The 20,080-nt window shown below is 55.8% G+C and overlaps 1 protein-coding gene across 1 annotated transcript; it reads left to right on the top strand.

The window, feature by feature from the left end:
- Positions 1 to 15,402: 15,402 nt before the first annotated feature.
- On the top strand, positions 15,403 to 19,275 carry LOC104618221 (probable E3 ubiquitin-protein ligase TRIM8). Its single transcript, XM_010283763.1, has 5 exons — positions 15,403 to 15,630; positions 16,537 to 16,770; positions 17,143 to 17,174; positions 17,742 to 17,857; positions 18,584 to 19,275. The coding sequence occupies exons 1-5, from the start codon at positions 15,403 to 15,405 to the stop codon at positions 19,189 to 19,191; spliced, it is 1,218 nt and encodes a 405-aa protein (XP_010282065.1). The 3' UTR covers positions 19,192 to 19,275.
- The last annotated feature ends 805 nt before the right edge of the window (positions 19,276 to 20,080 follow it).

Genomic DNA, 20,080 nt, shown 5'->3' with positions numbered 1-20,080 from the left:
CCTGCCACAGCTGCGCTGTTGTGGCTGGGTGGTTGAGGCCCGCGAGCCCTGTTTGGGTCAGAGGTGGTTTGGTTGTAGATGGTGGGGATGGGATCTCCCCCCTACAAGGGAATGGGAGCACATTTTGGGGTTATTTTCCTGTCTCTGCCTGCTGGCATCCTGCACAACAGAGCATCCAGGCAAGGGACTGGAAATAATGCCTTGTGTGTCGTGCGAAGACCACCCCTTGCAAAATGCATCTCCTGAGGGTGTAAGCCCAGTGGGTAAAACTGTGGCCCGTCCTTCAGCCAAGGATTTTGTAGCATTTTACTTACAACAGGGAATAAAAAGTTCAGTTTAATCTCTGCAACGACCTAAAATCTGGGTAGGGAAGTCGGGGGGTTATCCTAAAGATCAGCGGAGGTGGAGGGACCTACTAGGGAATCGGGAAGTCCATGGGGAAGCAATCCTGGAGACTTGAGCTTTCTTTGCTGGTGGTAGTACCTTGCTGAACATGGACCCTGCTAGTCGCCCCCACCCAGGCGCTTCCTTGCCTTGCCCTCCCTGAGGCTGGCTACTGCTATCATCTGTGAACGCACATGGTACTAATCTCCATTTATCAAAGTGCTTTTGCAGCAATTTGATAAACAATACTGTGGCAATGAGCAAAACCTTCCTCTATGCGCTAAAACTGCCCGCTGGAGCCTTCCTCAGGAAATATTCCTCCTTCTCAAAATGCAAGGCCCAGCTTTGCAGGAAAGAGAGAGAGAGAAACAGGAGGAATCTGAAAAGACAACCTTCATGCACAGACTGCACCCAGTAACTGTAGACACAGACATTTGAGGAAAACCTTGTGCTTCCCAAAAGGTGGAGGCTGGAAAGGTCTGTCAGCTTGGATGGAAGATGGAGGAAACCAGGGGAGTGGGAACCCATGGGGCAGCAATCCCAGGCGTGTCCCATCCATGGGGTGGTGATCCTGAGTGTCCTGAATCCTGGCACTGCCAGCTGCTTTTCATCCGTGGAGCCCATCTCTTGTTCTGCCTGGTGGAGGGAGCAGGCATTAATGTTTTGAAGGTCAAGCAGAAATCACAAGCTGGCCCTGAGGTGCAGCTGTGCTAGCCAGCAGGTAAGGAGAAGCTACTGCAGAACTGAGCTAGCAGCCATGTTTCTTCATGGGTGAAAGCTCGTCAGGGGATGAGGAGCCGCTGTTGTTGGTCCTTCTGCTCTAGCAAATGGCAGTATGATCACAGCTAGAAATGGCTTCTCTGGTTGTACCCTGCATACTGGCGCTGCTCCCCCCCCAGTCCCTGTGTGGCTCTCGGCACATCCCGTAACCTTTATGCCTGTACCGCATCCTCTTTAAAAGAGGATAATGAAACTGAAAGGGGGAAGCAGCAGGTGCTGGAGGCACCTTGGACTGCCGGGCTTGATAAAGCACTGTTGGTCTGCTGGAGACATGAGGAGCTGGGTTTTTGAGTCAGGAGATGAAATGCCAGGTGGGGAGAGGGCAGCTGGTGAAAGCTGCCTCGTTTGGAGATGGAAACTGAACCTTGAGTATGGCTCACAAATCGGCAGGACCAGAGCTGAGCAGAGCAGTTCCCCTGGCTCCCCGGGAGGATGGACCTGACTGGGTCGGAGCTGTCGAGCTCTGATCGCCGAGTCAAACCTGGAAGATAAATGATACTTCAGGGGCCTGAGAAAGGCTGGCCCGTAATCAGGTGAGATTAAAAAGCAATGACAGGCCTCCTCCTAGGAGCAGAAGTCAGCACGTTGAAGGAGAGCAGCAGGGTTTGCTCCATTGTGGTTATTCCCTGGCGGGGCCCACATCCAAAACCCACCTTCCTGGGCTGCCCCCTGCAACATCAGCCATTTCTACCCCTCAATCAACATCAACCAGATCCCGCAGGTCCCCTACGGTCAACCTGTCTTCACCAGTTTCCGTGCAGCTGGTCCAGAGCGCTCCTGCCCCTAGGAGAGTGGCTGAGGTGAAGACAAAATCAGTGCTGGCCGCCAGCCGCTTTTGCTGCTGGGCGATGAGCTGGGGCCACAGGAGGCAGAGGAGGGGAGGAGAGGCTGAAGCAGGAGGTCATGTTGGTGCTGTGGGTACCATGATGTGCTGCGTGTTGTAAGATGCTCAGCTTTGGGGAGTGTATTGAGGAGAGGAGTTGGGAAATGAGGGCTGCAGATGACTCCTGACTTTGTCCTGAATTCATTGTTTTTACCTGTATTTATCAATGAATGGGTGCCACGCTGTTTAGCCACCTGTGGGCAGGAGACAGGTGGGGTGCGTATCTGTGCCCATTTTGAGGGCGCTGGCATTCGAGCTTGTCACATAGGTGGCTTTTCTCCTGGGTGGGTGCTGGGCTGTGCCCCTACGCTCGGCTGGAGTGTGCAGCCTGGTTGGCAGCAGCCACAGTCCAGCCGAGGTGGAGAAGATGGAATTGATTTATTTGCAGGAGCAAATTAAAATAAACTTGAGTCCCTTTTTTCTGTGCATCCTTCAAGGGGTGTATGCTCTGTTGCAGATCCACAGGGTAGGGCCAGGCTGGGGCTCCTGTGAAGGGTGCTGGGAAATAGGATGTTGCCTCTCTTTCCCAAGTGCAAGGGCGATTAAAGGAGAAAGGGCCATGCTGTCTCTTGCCCCTGCCCCTTGTGCACACACAGGGAGCTGGAGATGCCGCTTGCCTTTGCCCTGGGCTCCTCTTCCCCTTCCTCCCCACTCCCCCACCCTTTCCCCACCAGGAAGCCTGGCCTTTGTGTGAAGTGATGCCTCCTGACATCAGCCGGGCGCCGCGCAATTTCCTCCACAGTGGGGAGGGTGAACAGGCAAGGAGAGGGGTGCCACGCTCCCCGAAAGGTGACATACAGTCCTGGCCTTGCTGGAGTGCAGGGCAGCGGCACTCGAGGGGAGGCTGCATACCCAGCCGAGATGCTGCAGGGAGGTGGTTGCCCCGAGCCCTGACAGTGCGGTGATTCAGTGGAGCTTTGCCTGCTTGTGCTGCTCTGCCTGAAAGCACCGCGTGAGTGCATTGCTTCTTGCTGCCTGTGACTATGATTGCTTCAGCAGCATCTTTATTTGACCCCTCTAGGGATGCAGTGTTGGGCTGTGTATCGCTGAAGCTTGTGCTGGCTGCAGAGTCTTGCTCCAGAGTCAGTGGCCCGGTGCCATGGAGCAGAAGTGGAGGGACTCACAGCAAGGCAGGGCTGACATCTCCTGTGGCCCAGGGCTGCACCTGAGCTCTGGGAGCATCTTGCTGTCTGTGCAGACATGGCACTTCAGCAAGAGCAGGGCGCAGCTCAGCTGCGAGGGGGTTTGCAGGGTGCGGGCTCTTGATTGCTCCTTGGAAAGGGGCTAATGCAACACATGGGAATTGGCCAAGTGCCTGCCAACAAGAAGCTGTGGCTGGCGCCTTGCCAGGAGCTTGGGGGCCTTGCATCTCTTTAATTCGAGATGTGTTTTCTAGTGGATGGCGTTTTGCAGCTGCCTGGCTGGAAACTACAGGTCCCGGCATGCTCCCTTGCATGTCGCCTGGCTGCTGAGCTCCGACGGGAGCATAGTAACACGGGGATCGTAGTCTCGATGCTCGCTGCTGCGGGGGTGTTGCTGCTGCAGAAAAGGACTCTGCTTCAGCATTGCTGGGCAGAGCCAGGCTGTGAGACACAGGGCTGGTTTCTGCCTCCTGCGTTCTTATCCTCCCACCACCCACTTGCTCGATGCAAGACCAAGTTGGCCTTTTTATGTCACCACGCTGGGGAGGGGATCTGGTCCTATTCTTACTCATTTGCAATGTAAATATTTTGGTCCCGAGTAAGTTGCTGGGAGCTGGGTGTCACGTTGAGGAGCATGATTCATTCATGCTGTTGCTGCTTGGAGCACAATGAGGCAGCCTTGGGACTGGTCCCAAAGATTTCCTGTGATCACGGCTGGGGGGGAATTTGGGACGTCACGTTTGACTAAATCAGAGCCCTCTTCGCCCGATTCCTACAAGTCAGAAGTACTGTGCTGTGCCCAGCATGTTTAGGACTCGCAACGCCCAAAATGTGGTGGGTGCGGGTGGCTTGCATTTCCAGAGGGAGAAAGAACGGAGAGCAAGGCTGAGCTCCGGCTCTTGCCTCCCCCAGCTGCTGGCGTGTGGAAAAGTTTGCAGGGTGTAGGTCTTTGTACCTGTATTTGTTAGGCTGGCTGGGACCAGGCACAAAGTAACACAAGTTTAAAACCTGCTGCACAGCAAGTCTCGGAGGAGGCCCTGGTAGAGTTTCCCCAGTGGAGCCATTGCTGCACGAGCATCCATGTGTGTTTTAGAGGCACATGGGACAACCTGAGCCACGACGCTGTGTGGATGGGCAGAAGCACTGGAAGATGCCTCTCCATCCCTTGCTTCCACCGTCAGTGCTCTGCTGCCAGAAGGGACCTTTGCACTCCCAGTTTGGTCACCAGTACAGGAAGGAGGGGAGGCACCACAGCACCGTCCACCCCAGGGCTGGCTCCATCCGTCCCCCCGTGCGTCGCTCCGTCCTCCCCACGCCACTGAGAGCCAGGTATGGGCTGTGCAGCGCCCAGATTCGTTCTGGCATCCTTCATTAGACAGTGTTTGTTCATGCTGCATTTTTCTTTTTGCTGGCTTGTTTGGACACGCACTGGTACATTCATGGCACTCAGGCAGTAACGTGAGTCTCTTTCCCATTAGGAAAGGGGCCAGGATTTGGGGGGGGGCTGGGAGGGTGGCTTAAGCAGTAGTTTCTGAGATATTTCCTTCTGCCGCCACACCCTGCATGAAAGAGCAATATCCGTGGCTTCAGCTGCTATCGCAAGGCTCCAAACGTCTCTCTTTTAATATAGATTGGTATCATTTTGCATTTTAAAGTAAAAACACGCTGCAAGCTGCAGACAGCTGTCGGTTGGCAGCTTTGTTTGAACATCTGGTATTGCTGGGCTGCTGTTCAGCGCGATCTAACTATGGGATTCATAAAGATTATAATCCGGGCTTTCAGATTCTCAACAGCCGCCTCGTGAAAAAAAAACGGGGGAGAGAGAAAACCTAGCAGGGAGGTGGCTGAGGGGTCCTCGGCGTACAGCAGGCCATGGTCGGTCCCCTCTTGGGCGCGGAGTGGCTGAGGGCTCGCTGTAGGTTGCCTTGGCTGCCCACGAGTGCTAATGGGCTGCTTCCAGCCTGTATAATCCGGGCTTTCAGATTCTCAACAGCCGCCTCGTGAAAAAAAAACGGGGGAGAGAGAAAACCTAGCAGGGAGGTGGCTGAGGGGTCCTCGGCGTACAGCAGGCCATGGTCGGTCCCCTCTTGGGCGCGGAGTGGCTGAGGGCTCGCTGTAGGTTGCCTTGGCTGCCCACGAGTGCTAATGGGCTGCTTCCAGCCTGTGTGCTGAATGGGATTGAGTCTTGTACTCCTCTGGGTGGTGTCTGGCACTGGCGAGCTGAAGCAGCAGATTCTGCTGTGGCCCCCCGCCCCCTTTTTTTTTTCCAGCTTGTGTGCTGAATGGGATTGAGTCTTGTACTCCTCTGGGTGGTGTCTGGCACTGGCGAGCTGAAGCAGCAGATTCTGCTGTGGCTTTGGGTAGATGTTTGTAACGGTTGTCTGCAGCAGCAGGGTTTGGTTTCTTTTTCTTTAAAGTAAGTGATGGAGGAGTCAAGGCTTGAGGTAAACATCTCAGCATGTCAAAACCTCGTTTCCAAGAGAAATTGAGCCCCTTTTCTTCTCAACGGAAAGGTTGAGATAGCCACCTCTGTGAGTCCCATCCATCCCTCTGTGCGTCAGGCACTTTCCTTGGCACCTTTGAGAATTAAGCAGCCTCTAAGCCTCTAACGGGTTTTATAAATCTTGTTAGTTGATCTGCATTTTTGCAAAGCTCTTTGAATCCAGCCTATTGGCACATAAGTCACCTTGACTTTCCGCAAGACTTTGACTCCCAACTCACTTTCAGGCTCCATTTGTCAGTTGGAGGTGCACAAAAAACGTCCCCCTCTTATCTTTATTAGGAAAAAAAAAAAAGCTGCCTGGAGAAATCTAGCTGCACTCTAGTTGGTGCAAGCCAGTAATAGAGGTGCATATAAACCTGTTCTGCCCTTGTTTGTGTTGATTTAACTTACCGGTACAAATTAAAATAGCCTTGAGCGGTTGGAAGTTTAACTAGATCAGTTGGGAGGGGGAAGAAAAAAAAAATCATGGCCTTTAAATCAAAGCAGGGGTTTCTTTCTAGTGCTGTACTGGGCCTGGAGAGGGGCTTTGTGCCACCTATGCAGCCAGAGCCCTCGTCTCAGGGTTACAGAATCATAGAATGGTTTGAGTAGGAAGGGACCTTAAAGGTCATCAAATGAGACACTGATGGGGCACGTGGCTGATGGTCCCTGCCTTTGCACTTATTGGTGGCCTCGTGGCTGGGATACATGGGTGCATGCGGGTATCGCTGCAGCTGCTCTGCTCCTCAGTGGTATCCAAGTCCCCTCAAAAACCTGCTTGTGCATTCAGATCCTTGGGCTGGGCTCCCTCTGGAGCAGAAATTAGAAATGTTGGGGGGTAGGAAGCCAAAGGGGCTGTTGTTCAGAGCTCAGGTCTTCTCATGGTGTGGCTGAGCCATGGCGGGTGCGGAGCGGAGGTCTTTGGGCAGAGGAGGGGCAGCTCAGCCTGCAATGGGAGAAAGGGTGGAAGAGGCTGGCTGTGTTTCACCCCTGCAGGGAGAAAGCTCTGAGATCACACAGGCCAGCTGGATCTTGAATCCAAGATGTTTATTTGGAAGAGGGAGCGAGGGTTTCTCAATTTTGCAGGGGCTGCAGATGGGGGTAGGTTTGCTGCCAAGCAATGGGAGTGGGTCTTTGCAGGGTGGCTGCTTTTGAAGGCAAGGCATCCCGCCAGCCGCAGTTCGGGGACAACTGGCCAGGACCCTGAACTTGCAGCACATTGTGAAGATCTTGGGATTCTACAGAGCTAGACAAGGCTGGGAGCAGATTGAGGCAGGCTTGGGGGTGCTGCCAAAGCCTGTTTATTTTTTTGTGGGGGTTATGGAAGGAGCGACTCACAGATGATATGTCAGAGCAACAGGGCTTGTGTGAAGAGCAGGATTTTGTGATTCAGCTGAGTTTCAGCACCGAATGACCTCCCAGTTCTGCCCAGGCTGCCACCACTGGAGCTGGCAGAGTGCTTGTGGGAGCCAGTTCAGGGAGATAATCCAGCTGAAAAGACTGCTTTTTTTACTGGCTTAATTTTTCAGCTGGATACGTGGTCAGGAAGGGGCAGATGTATGAAACCAGAGACAAAAGAGGGAGAAAAGGAGGTTAGGGCTCCTGTAACGTACATGTAAATTGATTGAAACGTTCAAGAAACCACAAGTGCAGAGCATGCCGAAGGCAGAAAGGGCAGGACTTCTTAAATGACCTCTTAGGCTCCAAAAAACTGTGCAACCTGGTGAATCCTGGTCACTGTAGCTGCAGGACCCAGATCTTATTTTCTGGTGTGGTGGGGAGGAAGCGCAAAGTGATGTTGGTCATCGGGGCCATGTGTGCTCCAGGTATTGGCCTCAGTCTGAGATCCCAAGTGGCTGGAAATGGTTGCTCAGGGTGCTTGGGTCTGGATGCCTGAAGCTTTCTTGGATGTTGCAGACCCCTGTGCTTTCCTGGCGTGCCCTGGCAATGTACCAGCACCGGTGCTCCAGAAGCCGGTTGCTCAAAGGGCATTTGGTGCTGGGTTGTGCTGGACAGGGTGGGCTTGTGCCAGGATCTGCAGCCAGAGCCCCGTCCTGGAGTCAGCTCAGCAGCAGAGTGAATTTTGGCACTGATTCATAAGCAGCCCAAAACAAGGACATTTTCCCCGTGTAACAGAAGAGCGGGGGAAAAGAGCTCCCTCGCATCCCTGGTGGCAGAGAAGGCACAGACCTTGTCCTTCTCAAACACAGAGTGAAGCCCTATGACTTTTCCTGGCTGTCCTTGCTCCTAGGCAAAGGTGGCCTGGACTGTCCTCCCTCACAAAAGCTGGTCGGGGAGGGCTGCTGGCCGGCATACATGCCCAGGCCTGGGTGGGGATATCCTCTCCCTCCCTTCCCAGCAGAGAGAAAAAAGGTTTCTTGAGCTCCTCGCTGCCCCGAGGGCCTGGTTGTGCCTGCAGCTGCAGCCCCGGCAGCTCTCAGAGCTGTTCTCTCAGCCTTGCCACTGCACCACCCAAAAGCATCTGCTGTCCCCGTGCTGCCAGGACACAGTGCGGGAGCACATTTTCCCCAGCTGGTTGCCATGTCTCCTGGTGGATCCGGGGCAGGAGGCGGCTGTGCTGGCCAAAGGCACGGGCATCACCAAGGCTAATCTTTGTCCTGTGGAGCCGGAGGCATCAGTTAGGACTCACCTGGCTGCATGCTCAGCGTGCAAACCAGCTCCTCCATCCCCATATTCATCTTCCTGGTGTGTTTCCAGCTCCTTTCTTCCTCTCCTCCCCACACTGTGAGCGAGGCTTGAGCCTCAGGTCTAGTGGAGGCAGTTCACCCTGCTTTCACAGCCTCTTGCTGTGCTTTGCACAGAGGCAGCTTGTCCAATGCTGGCCTGTGATCAGCATGGCCTCACTCCTACCCTCCAACATGCTGCGAAAGTGGCTCCGGTGCTCGGGGCGCCTCTGTTTTTTGGGGGCACATCGCCCATACTGGGCACCCCATATCAAGAAGGCTGCTGCCTCCAGGACTTGTGTGACTGCTCCCACAGCGGGATGCTTCTGCAGCTGCCAGCCTCGTCTCCCTGCTCCTTAATCTCCCTTATACCCCTTTTCCCCTTGAAGCAGATCTTCGTCCCTGCTCAGAGGACGCTGACAGCAGCAGCAGCCAGGCCATGGCTTGAAGTTGGGGCCCAAAAACCACAGGCAGAACCCCAGGCTCCTTCCCCCCAATTTGTGCAAGAGGCACAGCCACAAGTAACCCCTGTGGCAGTGGGGAATGTCGGGGGACACAGAGGCCCGGGGAGGTGAATTAACATCCTCAAGGTCCTTCTGAAGGTCGCTTTCCGATGGAGAATAGGTCCCCGTTTCCTGGCCTGCAGAAATCCTGCCACTGGCCCCACGCGACACAATGCCTCATGTTTTCCTCTTACTAACGTGTTCTTCCTTTCTGCCGGGTGTAAACAAGGGGGAGAGCTGTCCCGGCACAGCCCCGTGGTGGTCTGGGGTCTGCTAGTGCAAGGCCATGCGGAGGAGCAGGGTCTGCCATGCCCCCTGTCCCGGGGTGCGGCAGGGGCAAGGGCTGACGTGATTATTGCTGAGCAGCCATGAGTTGTGTCTCGGGGGAAGCGTCCAGCTGCTGTGTGCCAGCCATGCTGTAAGGATGCCCTGTGCTGGGATGTGGGGCTTTGCATCCGGGGTAGCTGATGGAGGCAAGTCATGGGGCTTAGCCTGATGGTTTCTCCTCCTTGGCATGCTGGGGAAGGCTTGGAGACCAGGCAGCATCTCGCAGGGTGACAGGCAGGAGGCATCTCCACCCACCCCAGTGTGAGAACGGGGCAGAGAGCCGCGCTTTCAAGGGGCATCCTGCATCCTGTTCCCCCAAGCTGGCCCTGGATGTTTGGCCTCCAGCCCTTTTCTGTGAAGCACCAGCTCTCCTTGTGCTCAGGGGGTGCCTTGACGCTAGCAAGGGGTCTCTGATGCCCGTGTGCTGCGTGGCTGCTGCTTCCTAGCAAGGCCAGCTAATAATATCCCGGAGGCTGTTCCCCTCCCCTTTTCCTTCCCCTGCCGGGGATAAACCAGCCCGATCTCTGCACAGGGAGCAGCGTGTGTGTGCTCCGGGCTGGCCGGGGAAGGCGAGGCCTCCTGTTCCAGCCTGAGACCTCCCCTCCTGCCTGGTGCTTACTGTAAACGTGTGCAAGATGAAACCCCAACCAGAAAACATTTCCTTCCTGTCCCTGTAAGCAGATCAGCCTCCTGCAAGTGCCACTCGGGGCCGTGGGGAGTTTGAAAGAGCTGCTTTTGCCAGAGCTTGGTCAGCAGGAGACCATGCGGGTGGTGGGAAGGGTGCTCCAGGGTGTTTGGGCTGTGGGGATGGGTCCCACTGGGCTGCAGCGGTGCAGGAGCTCATGGTTTGAGATCCTGTTTTTGGGGGGCATGGGGTGCTGTGCCCCAGAGCCACTCAGTATCGAGGCGCCAGTGTGCTGGCAGGTGGGGGGATGCTTTCAGGAGGGATGAGAATAGCTCATTGCATGGGTTTTTCTCAGAAAACCAGCCAGCTGATGGCAGAGCGGGGCTGGGGAGCAGGAAGCCTGTGGGTGGGAGGTGTGGGGAGGCGAAAGGTTGTGCTCGCCTCCTTGGTCCAGGGCTCCTGGTGCATTAAAATTCAGTCGCTGTGACTTCAGGCCCGTCTCCAGCAATGTGCTGGGACACAGATCTCAATGGGGGCCCTTGATCCTGGTCCCTGGGCTGAGCTGCAGGTGTCTGGAGCCATTCCCGCAACAGGCATCTGCGCTTCGCAGCTTCCTCGCTCCGGTTCCACCTTCCTCCTCCTCCTCGCCCTTCCTCCCCCTCGTGCTCTGAGCTGCTCCCTCCGTTCTGGCTTTCCGGTGGCTGCAAACAATGTCCTTATTCACTCGGTGGCTGGGATTTGGCGGCGAGGGAAAGGCCTGGGCGCAGAGAAGGAAGGAGGGAGGCAGAGAAGCAAGCGCGCCTGTCCTGGGCCAGCCGTCCAGCTGTGGTTAAAGGCACCCTGTGGGGCAGTCTGGCTCCCTGCTCCCCCCAGTTTCCTACGGGAACAAGGGCCGTGTGCTCTTGTGGTTTGTCCACCTGCCCTCCTCTTGTGCCCTCCTCTAGTAGCCTCCAAACCCACGGCCAGTTTCAGCCCAGTTTATTGGGAATTAGCATCCTGGAAGCATCCTGCAGGTCAGTGTGCAGGAACATGATTGCTTTTGTGGGGTGGAACAGCCCTGAAGGATGCACAACCCTTATTAAGCATCAGAGAAGCTGCATGGGCTTCATTTCCCCCGTGAACACAGTAAGACTTTTCAGTGCTCCCATTCTCATTTAAAACCAGAGCTGCTCAGCAGTTTTAGTGAAGCTGCTAGGCTCCTTCCTGATCCTGCTGGGAGTCGGGCAGGGGCTGGTGAGTGCTTGAGCCCCTGGGGAAGGGGTGCTGCAGGCTCTTCCCTGATGGCTCTCCCCGGGAGGCACGCAGGGACCCTGGCCATCCTCGGAGCAGGTGAAACCTTGGGGCATGTCGTGGGATTTTGCTGCCCCAATGCCAGAGCCAGGGCCATGGTCTGCTGGGGGCTTTCGGAGGTGGGATGAGGAGAGTGCTGGGCTCCAGGCAGTCAGGGGGATAATCCGCCCTTATCACAGGCTCAGCAGCGACCGCAGACTTAGCCCTGTCCTTCAGGAGAGGACAGTGGTGAGACCAGCCTGAGACAAGCCAGGGAGACATCTTGCCTGCAGATTTTTCCCTGCCTGGGAGGTCTCGGGTGGGTGTGGGCTCCTTCCCACACCCCAGTGCCCCCCTTTGCAGTGGCAGGTTGCCCGGCTGGCTGAGCTGGACGCATGCATGTAACGCAGCTGACGCTTGTGGTGCTGCAGCCCTATAATGACTTTTGGATGAGGAGCCCAGATGCCCGGTATCATTCGAGCTGTTAAAGTCTTTATTACCAACTTTCTGTCGTGCGGTTGCAGGCGTTTAATCTTGCAGAAGCTCTGTCGAGGCAGTCCTGTCGCCTGGCAGACGTCCCCTGCCTGGGGGGCTGGACGTGTCCCATGCTGGAGCAGCCGCTGGGCAGGTTCGGGGGGGATGGACGGGGAGGTGCAGTAAGGTGTATGTGGGGCGAGGATGGTTTCCCCAGCGGTGGTTTCCTCCCAGCAAGCGCTGGGCGGGTAGTGAAGGTCAGCAAGCCTTTCCCCAGCATGATCCCGCGGGGACCAGCTGTGCGCGTCCTCCCTGGAATGAGACCTTGCAGCGCGTGCTTTGCATCCCGCAGAGACGGCCCTCCAAGTAGCATTACTGTCCCAGTGCGTCACCTTGGTACACCGAACCCATCCAACTTGCCATGATTGCTCCCCGGGATGCACCCTGCTCCACTGGTGGTGGGGCTTCTGATCAGTGAGCAAAGGATAGCCTCCACTCATTTCTCCTTCCGCTTTCAGCAGTCCTGCTCCTGCGCAGGGTTGATGCCCACGACATGTTTGCAGAGAGCCCCACTAACCTCCTCTTAGGGCTCAGCCTCCCCTTGCCTTTATATTTTTTCCGTGAGGAGGGGGGGAGATTACACACAACTCCAGCAGAATAAACTGGTGTCCAGCAACTAGCCCCATCTCGCTGTGGCCTACAGAGTTGGTTGGGGTGGAGCAGCCACTTACCCTCGCTGCAGATTAACTTATTAATTAATTAGATGAGTTCACTCTCAGCTGGGGTTGGAATACAGTGCGTTTTTGGCGGCCGTTTCACAAACTGGTGGCGTGTCTCTGAAAAGACAAACTGGGATTATGGAGTTGCTTGGAGCCCAGGAAGGGCGTCTGTAACGGAGGGAGCTGCAGTTCTCCCAGCATCAAGGTCATGCATGAAATATGAGAAATTGCCCTGAGAAATTCTGATCCTGGAGAAGGAGGAGGAGGAGTTCATGACTTCAGAAATACCAGATTTGGGAGGGGATGGAAGGGGAAGGGATATATTTTCCTTTTCAAAATACCTAAGGAATTCAGGCTGTGCTGCAGAGACAATGAGATTTTGCCCCTCGGTGCCAGAAGGGGTAGTTCATACCGTGTGTCTTGTTAAGGTTTCGATTGCCGTGGGTGAAAAGCTTTCCCATCCTGCTGCAATCCCAGGCACGTATGGTTTTTAACCACCCTAAAATCAAGAGAATGGCTCAAATGTGAGATTTAAAGAAAACACTGCATGTCCTCTATTCTCTCTGATTTCTATGGCTTTAGGTTAGATTTTGGTCACTTTTTCCAACTCTGAGGTGCTATTAAGTTATTTATATGTATTTATGTATATATTTGTGATTTCACATAATTGTATGATTCCAGGAGTGGAGCACCCTGAGGTTTGTTACAAAACACAAAGGTTGGCAGCTCTGCCATGGCAGCTGCAGGGCAGTGGAAGGGGACGATGGTACGTGCATGTCTGGAGCTGTTGGGTCCATCCCTTGGGATCCCTCACACTGGTGGGGCTGGCAGGGTGGCCTGCACTTGCCCGGCATCTGGCAGCAATGGGAAAACGTGCTTTTCCCCACGAGAGCATCCCGGCAGCATTGGAGGGAGGCAAGCAGACGCTGCTGCGGGGTGGCTCCACGTCAGATGCCTGATGCATACGCTGGGGCGGGATGGGGATTTGGCCTCTGTGCCCGGTGAGCTGTGGGCCTTGGATCCCATCCCGCGTTTTTCCCTGGCCCTGCCCCAGCTGATGGCCAGGGGAGGTGGGCAGGGGACCCAGCTGCTCCCGGGGGCCCCCTCGGCCATCCTCCTGGCGGGCTGGTGCGGGGTGGGTCTGGCTGCTCGCAGCGGAGACGGCAAGTCTCTGCCAGCAGGGAGGGAGGCATAGGGAAGGGCTTGGTGCGAAGGCTTGCTATGTCTTTTGGCTCTCCAGCTTGAAGAGCGAGAAACAGCCTGTGCTGCAAGACCTGCCCCGGCTCCTGGGCTTGATTGGCCTCCTGCAAGCAGGGATGTGGGAATGCATCTCCTTCCCTGGAGCGGGCGCTTTCCCATCAGTCGACTGCAGTTTTGCTGGGGAAATTCCAGCCTGTGGGTGCTGGGGCAGAATCCAGAGCCGGGTGCACTGTGCTCCACACCAGGCCTCTGCAGAGGGATGTTGCAAACCGTATTTCCAGCCAGCAGTGCTTGAGAGCACGTCATGTTGACGTGCACCTGCCTGTGCCACTGCTGGAGCAGGTTGCTGCCCACCGCTTCCCTGCCCGGCCGCATAGGGCTGCTGCCTGCCTGCCCAACAGCTCTGCCTGGTGCTGGACCCAAAACCCTTGCTGAGCCCCCAGAAAAGCCACCAGCAATCCCTGGTCCGGCTGCCAGCACAGGACCTGGGATGTGGTTCCTGCCTGTGCCCTTGGCTCTCTCCAAGCAAGCGGTGTTGCACCGGCTCGCCGGAGCTCAGTTCCCACCATATTTAAGGTGGGAGTCGGTTGCAGCCTCCTATCTCCACAGCAGCGCAAGTAACAACCCTTTTATGATGAAAAGATTAGATTTTTAATATATGCATCAAGTCTTTCTCCATGTGGATGCTCCCACCTATTCAGCTGGTCATAAAAACAGCAGCAGCAGTGTCCTTGGATGCCTTGCTTGCAGGCCCATGTGCTTCTGCATGCACGCGCCAGCGAACATGCCCCCTTGCCTGGGGGTCCACGTCACTGTTGCTGCGCCTCGGACCCTGTTTCAGTGGATGCGCTGTCTGTCTGTCCGTCTGCATGTGTGTGCGTGGGTTGGTGGGCACTGAGCACTCATGTGGAGTGTGACTGTGAGTGGGAAGCTGGGTTTTTTAGCTCCCCATTATTATTACTGGTAGGAGCCCAGCAGCAGTGAGGCTGGAGGTGCCCGAGACCTTATGAAAAACAACGGGAGGGAGGAGGCTTCGCCTTCCTGCTCCTGAATTCAGTCGGAGGTGACAGCCCTTCCCTGCAATGCAATTAATCCCAGCAGTGCCTCTGCCACCCTCCCCCTCCCGCCTCATCCAGGAATTAATTACTTGATTATAAATCCCTGAGCAGTGGTTTATAATAGCAATAATCCCCTCAAAATTCATCCTGACTGCCTGTTTCTTCCCACCTTGCCCCCATCATTGAGAATCTCTAACGCCACGTCTCCATGCCAGGCGAAGTCCTTCTCCTTGACCCACCAGTATGGTGGCTTTCCCCCAGGATAACTGTAGTGAGGAAGAATGAGGAGTTCATTTTGAGGGGTGTTTTGGGAAGCCCTGCCCCTGCTTGCAGGGGTAGCACCCTTCTGTCATGGGCAGTGGGTTTCATCATGGCCGGGGAAGGGTGCAGGAGCGAGGTGCTCGCGCTGATTGCTGGGGATAAGGTTTTGTCCCACTTACGAGCCTGGTGGCCTAGGCCCAGCCCTGAGGAGTGGGGGCCAGGGGCTGGCAGCGTGGTGGGGGGAGGCTCCGTTCCTCCTCTCTCTGTCCCTCCCAATTACGCTGACACTGGCTCTGGGGCTTGTCACGGAGGCGGGGAAGGGAGAAAGGATTTGGCATGGCGTACGGGGGTGCGAGGGGGTAGCGATGTCTCAAGGGAGCCTGCCGGCAATGGGTGATGGGCACTGAAACCGTGCTGCCATAGTAGGAGATGAGCCTCTCCATGTCCCCCCCAGGGTCTCCAGGGCTTGGCAAGGGGCTGTGCCCATCCAGGGTACCCAAGTCAAGGTCCCCAGCTGATAAGGCAGCCCTACACACACAGCCCCTCTGCGTGGCCATTGAAATAGCAAGGTTTACACCTCTAGCAGCCACGTGTGGGCTTTCAGCTCGCCGATGGCATCCTGCTGGGAAGAAGCCTTGTCCCTTCAAAACCACATGGGCAGAGCTGGTGCCAGTGTCACCGAAGCTTCCTGGTGTATGTGGCCACCAGGCTCTGATGCCTGCTTTTCTCTCCTGTTGCTGCAGAAGATGCTGATGAAGCAGCAGGACCGCCTGGAGGAGCGGGAGCAAGACATCGAAGAGCAGCTCTACAAGCTGGAATCAGACAAGCGGCTGGTCGAGGTAACTGGTGCTTCACCCTGCTGCAGCCAACCCTGGGGACTGTCACCCCATGGCACAATGAGGACAGGCTCACAGGGCATAGGGGCCAGATGGGCAGGGAGCAGGGAGGACACGCAGCGGGAGAGCAGCTGCCCAGACCTCCTGTCTCAATTCCTGTCCTGGCAGTCGTACTTTTGGGGATGAAATGTGTTTGGGGCTGCCCTACACCCTCGTGAGTCCTGGGGTGAGTTGGGAGGCAAGGAGCAAGGCTGTCCTTAACTATCAGGTGCCCCTTCCCCTCCTCAGCTCAGCGCAGTATTCCCCGGACCACCCACTTCATCCTGAGTGGAAGGGGAGAGTCTGGAGATGGGAGATCCCCAGATAGACCACTGAAATACTCAGGAGGTGGAAGAGATGCAAACAAGTGTTTTGGTGGGACACGGGTAAAACAAAATCAGCTCATGGTCCTTGGAGCCCCTTGGCCTCCCAGAGCATGGAGGGAAGGGCTCTGGAGCATGATGTGACCCCAGCCTGGAGTGAGGATGAGGACGATGATGGGGATGGGAATGGGGATGAGGATGGTGATGGGCAAGCTTTTTCCAGGGAGCACCTCTGCCTCAGTGGTGCAGCAGGTTGTTGCTTGGCATTAGCTTTCCGGAGGCCATCCCCACCTAGACCCCAGGAGATAGGTCCCAGGGATCTGCTGGATTAGCCAAACCTCCACAGTGGCCCTGTTGGATCTCCAGCACATAGGAGTCCCATGTGGCAGCTGACTGCAGGGTTTGGTCTGTGTGGGCATTGCAGGAGAGCAGAGCTGTGGTGCAGCTCAGGGTCACAGCCACCCCTGTTGGGGAAAGGACCCATGTGTCCTGGGGCATCACAGTGGAGGTGTGATGATAAGAAGCTGAACCTGCTCCTCTCCCCCAGGAGAAGGTGAACCAGCTGAAGGACGAAGTGCGCCTGCAGTATGAGAAGATGCACCAGATCTTGGACGAGGACTTGCGGAAGACCATGGAGATCCTGGACAAGGCCCAGGCGAAATTCTGCAACGAGAATGCGGCCCAGGTCCTCCACCTCAATGAGCGCATGCAGGAGGCCAAGAAGCTCCTCAGTTCTGTCCAGGTCATGTTCGACAAAACTGAGGACATCAACTTCATGAAGGTGAGATGAGCTGCCTGTACCGGGGCTGGGATGGGGGCTGTGGGGAGGTATGGTTGCGCAGGGAGCACTGGGGAGGCGTGGCCATGGTGGGGAGTGGGCTGGGGGCACTGACAGGGCTAGCTGATGCCTGCAGAGGGCTCAGCAGTGGGAGAAGGCGAGGAAGAGCTGGGCAGGCTCAGTGTTGGCCTCAAATGAGGAGGTGCTGTGGCTGGAGATGGGTCAAGGGCAGCCCGTGCTGGGGGGGGAAGGGGCTTCACACCCCTGGTCAGCTTGTCACCTCCTGGGGGGCCACAGAAGGTGACACCAGAAAGAGAGGTGGCCGCTGGGGCAGGAACTGGCTTCACTGATGAGAGCTTATCCTTCCTCTTCTAGAACACCAAGTCTGTGAAAATCTTAATGGACAGGTGAGTGTGGCGGGGCAGGCATGTTTGGGGGGAAGGGGGACTGTTGCAAGGGTGACAACAGCACAATGTCTGGAGGAGGAGAAGGGCCAGGGTTGCTACAGGGCCTGGGGGAGGCAAGCTCCATGCCTTAGTTTCCCTCTGTGTCTGGGAGGATGAAAAAATCCCCAGATTTCCCCCTTGGACTAGGGGAAACAGTGGTGTGCTTGTGGAAGAGCAGAGCTGGGACCTGCCACCCCAGCCAAGGTGGGACCAGCTGCGTTGGGGCGCAGGGCTCAGTCCAGCTCTTCTGGGGCAGAGGCAGGGCAGGGGGTTAAAACCAGTGCTAGTGGAGCAGAGGCGAGCTGGGGTGGCCATGGCGGGGATGCAGGGGCTGTGGGAGGTGTGCCGTGGCATGGGACGTTCACAGCAAAGCTGGACGGGGAAGGTCCTGCCCATTAGAGCGCGCCAGCTTGCTGCCCAAGAGAAGGGGTTTGACCCCAGGAGGGTGTGGGGGAAGGACCCATCTGACCCTCCCCTGAGTGTACCTTGTCCCTCATGCCTCTCCTCTCTGCCCGCTGTCCCCAACAGGACACAGAACTGTACAGGTGGTAGCCTGCCCCCACCCAAAATTGGCCACCTCAACTCCAAGCTTTTCCTGAACGAGATCGCCAAGAAGGAGAAGCAGCTCAGGAAGTTGCTGGAAGGTGGGTGAAGCCTGAGGGGTGCGGGGGTGCATGGGACCTCCATACCTCCTGTATCCATAGCTGGATGCCCTGCAATCCCAGTACAAGAGGATGGGGAGAGCTGTTGGGGTGCAGGGACCCCTGGGAACCCCTCTGCGGTCAGCAGGGGCGTGAAGATGCTATGAAGCCAGCTCCTGGCTCTCCCCAGGACATTTCCCTCTGCTTGTGAAATGGCTGTGTTTTGGGGTGACACAGCAAAGGGGCTGTCCATTTTCAGGAAAAGTCAGTGGAAAGTTGGGGGTTGGCGCCTGTGCAGTCATGGCCAGGGGCCGGCATCGTCCTGTAGCCCCCAGCCCATGCCTGGAAGCAGACCACATCTTGCAGAGGCTTCCCAGTACTCTCTCCTTGGGGGATTTGGGTTTGTGACCCAGGCTGTCCTGCTCTGATCCTGTTATGGACCATGGTCATGAGCTGTGCATGGGCTCAGTCTGTGCCCATATTTGCAGAGCAGTGCTTGGGGCCACTCAGCCTGCCAGCAAGGTTGCAGAGCAGAACCTGCAAATTCACCTGTGCACAGCTCTGTGCCCAGTTTGCCGCTGCCGGGGAGGGCCAGGGGATCTGCTGCTCGTGCAGGGCTGGAGCACAGGTCTTGGGACTTCGCTGCGGGTTCGGACCAGCAGCTGGAGCACCCTGGAGCTGTGCTGTGCCGTGCTTGACGCAGCCCCCCTCTCCTGTTCCCCTCCGCAGGTCCTCTGAGCACCCCCGTCCCCTTCCTCCAGAGCATCCCCATGTACCCCTGCACCGTCAGCAACTCCGGCGCGGAGAAGCGCAAGCACTCCACCGCCTTCCCCGAGGGCAGCTTCCTCGAGCCATCGTCTGGGACTGTGGCGAGCCAGTACATGAGCCAGGGCGCTTCGGCTGGCGAGGGGCAGTCCGCACAAGCCATGGTGCCTTGTAGCTCCACGCAGCACATAGTTGGACTTCCCAGCGGCCCGCAGCCAGTGCACTCGGGCTCCGTCTTCAACCCATCTCACTACCCCAACACCACGTCATCTCAGCAGTCCGTGCTCTCCCAGTACGGCGGGCGCAAAATCCTTGTCTGCTCCGTGGATAACTGTTACTGTTCCTCCGTGTCCAACCACAGCGGGCACCAGCCCTACCCGCGGTCGGGGCACTTCCCCTGGACGGTCTCCTCGCAGGAGTACTCCCACCCGCTGCCGCCTGCCCCTGCCGTCCCCCAGTCACTCCCGGGACTTGCCGTGAGGGAATGGATTGACGCATCCCAGCAGCACGGGCGGCAGGATTTCTATAGGGTCTACGGCCAGCCATCTGCGAAACACTACGTCACCAGTTAACCGTCACACTCTCTGGAGAGTCCTGCTCGATGACGCATTCGGAGAGAAAAGTCTGGTTTGGTTTGGCTTTTTTTTTTTTTTCTTCCCCCTTTTAAATCAAACCCAATTTTTTCCCTGCCTCACACCCCTCCAGGATTTTGGGGAGGGTTGTTCTCTCATCTCTCTCTTTTTTGGTTTTTTTTTTGTGCTTTTAAGATGAAATAATAATGGGTTTTTTTTCCTTTTAATTCCTTTTTTTAATTTAATTTTGGAAAGTCCTTCCTGCCCCTCACTGGGAAAAGACGAGGGAGAAATTACTGAGAAGAAATTGATGGGGATTTCAGTCGGGCATCTGGGTCTGTGCGTTGCGCTCTTCCTCGCTCCTCTCTGCCTTTGGAAAACTTCAGAAGGGACAATGGCACCTTCTCTCTTTCCATTTTTCCGAGTTCATTTTTTCTGGTTTGCTTCAGTTTTTCCCCTTTCCCCACCCCCGTCTTTCCCTTTTTAAAAAGAAAAAAAGAAAAAAATCTATCATTGATTCAGTATGAAACGATACTTGTAGATTTTGGGTTTGTTACTTTTTTTTTTTTAAAGGCTGATTTTTTTTTTTTGTGTTATGAGGCCACTTCTCATGCATATTGGCATTTTTTTTTCCTTCGTTCAGAGATTTGTAAATACACAATGGCAGGAAATTTAATGCACAAAAAAAGGGAAAAGAAACTTAAAAAAAGAAAAAAAAAAACACGAATAAATAAATAATTAAAAAAAATCTGTTCTAGTTTTCAGGAGGGGAAGTGTGGCCGAAATGCACCCCCTCCTGCGTATCGCTGATGCAACTTCCTGTAACAAGCACTTTGTATAAAAAAAAAGTGGACTTCCTGCTATAAGGCACAGGTATTTATTCTGTAAC

The sequence above is a fragment of the Phaethon lepturus genome, unplaced genomic scaffold (genome assembly GCF_000687285.1).
Source record: "Phaethon lepturus isolate BGI_N335 unplaced genomic scaffold, ASM68728v1 scaffold22053, whole genome shotgun sequence".
Taxonomy (NCBI): domain Eukaryota; kingdom Metazoa; phylum Chordata; class Aves; order Phaethontiformes; family Phaethontidae; genus Phaethon; species Phaethon lepturus.
Note: the sequence above shows the minus strand (reverse complement) of the source record. Positions and strands in the feature narration are given on the sequence as shown.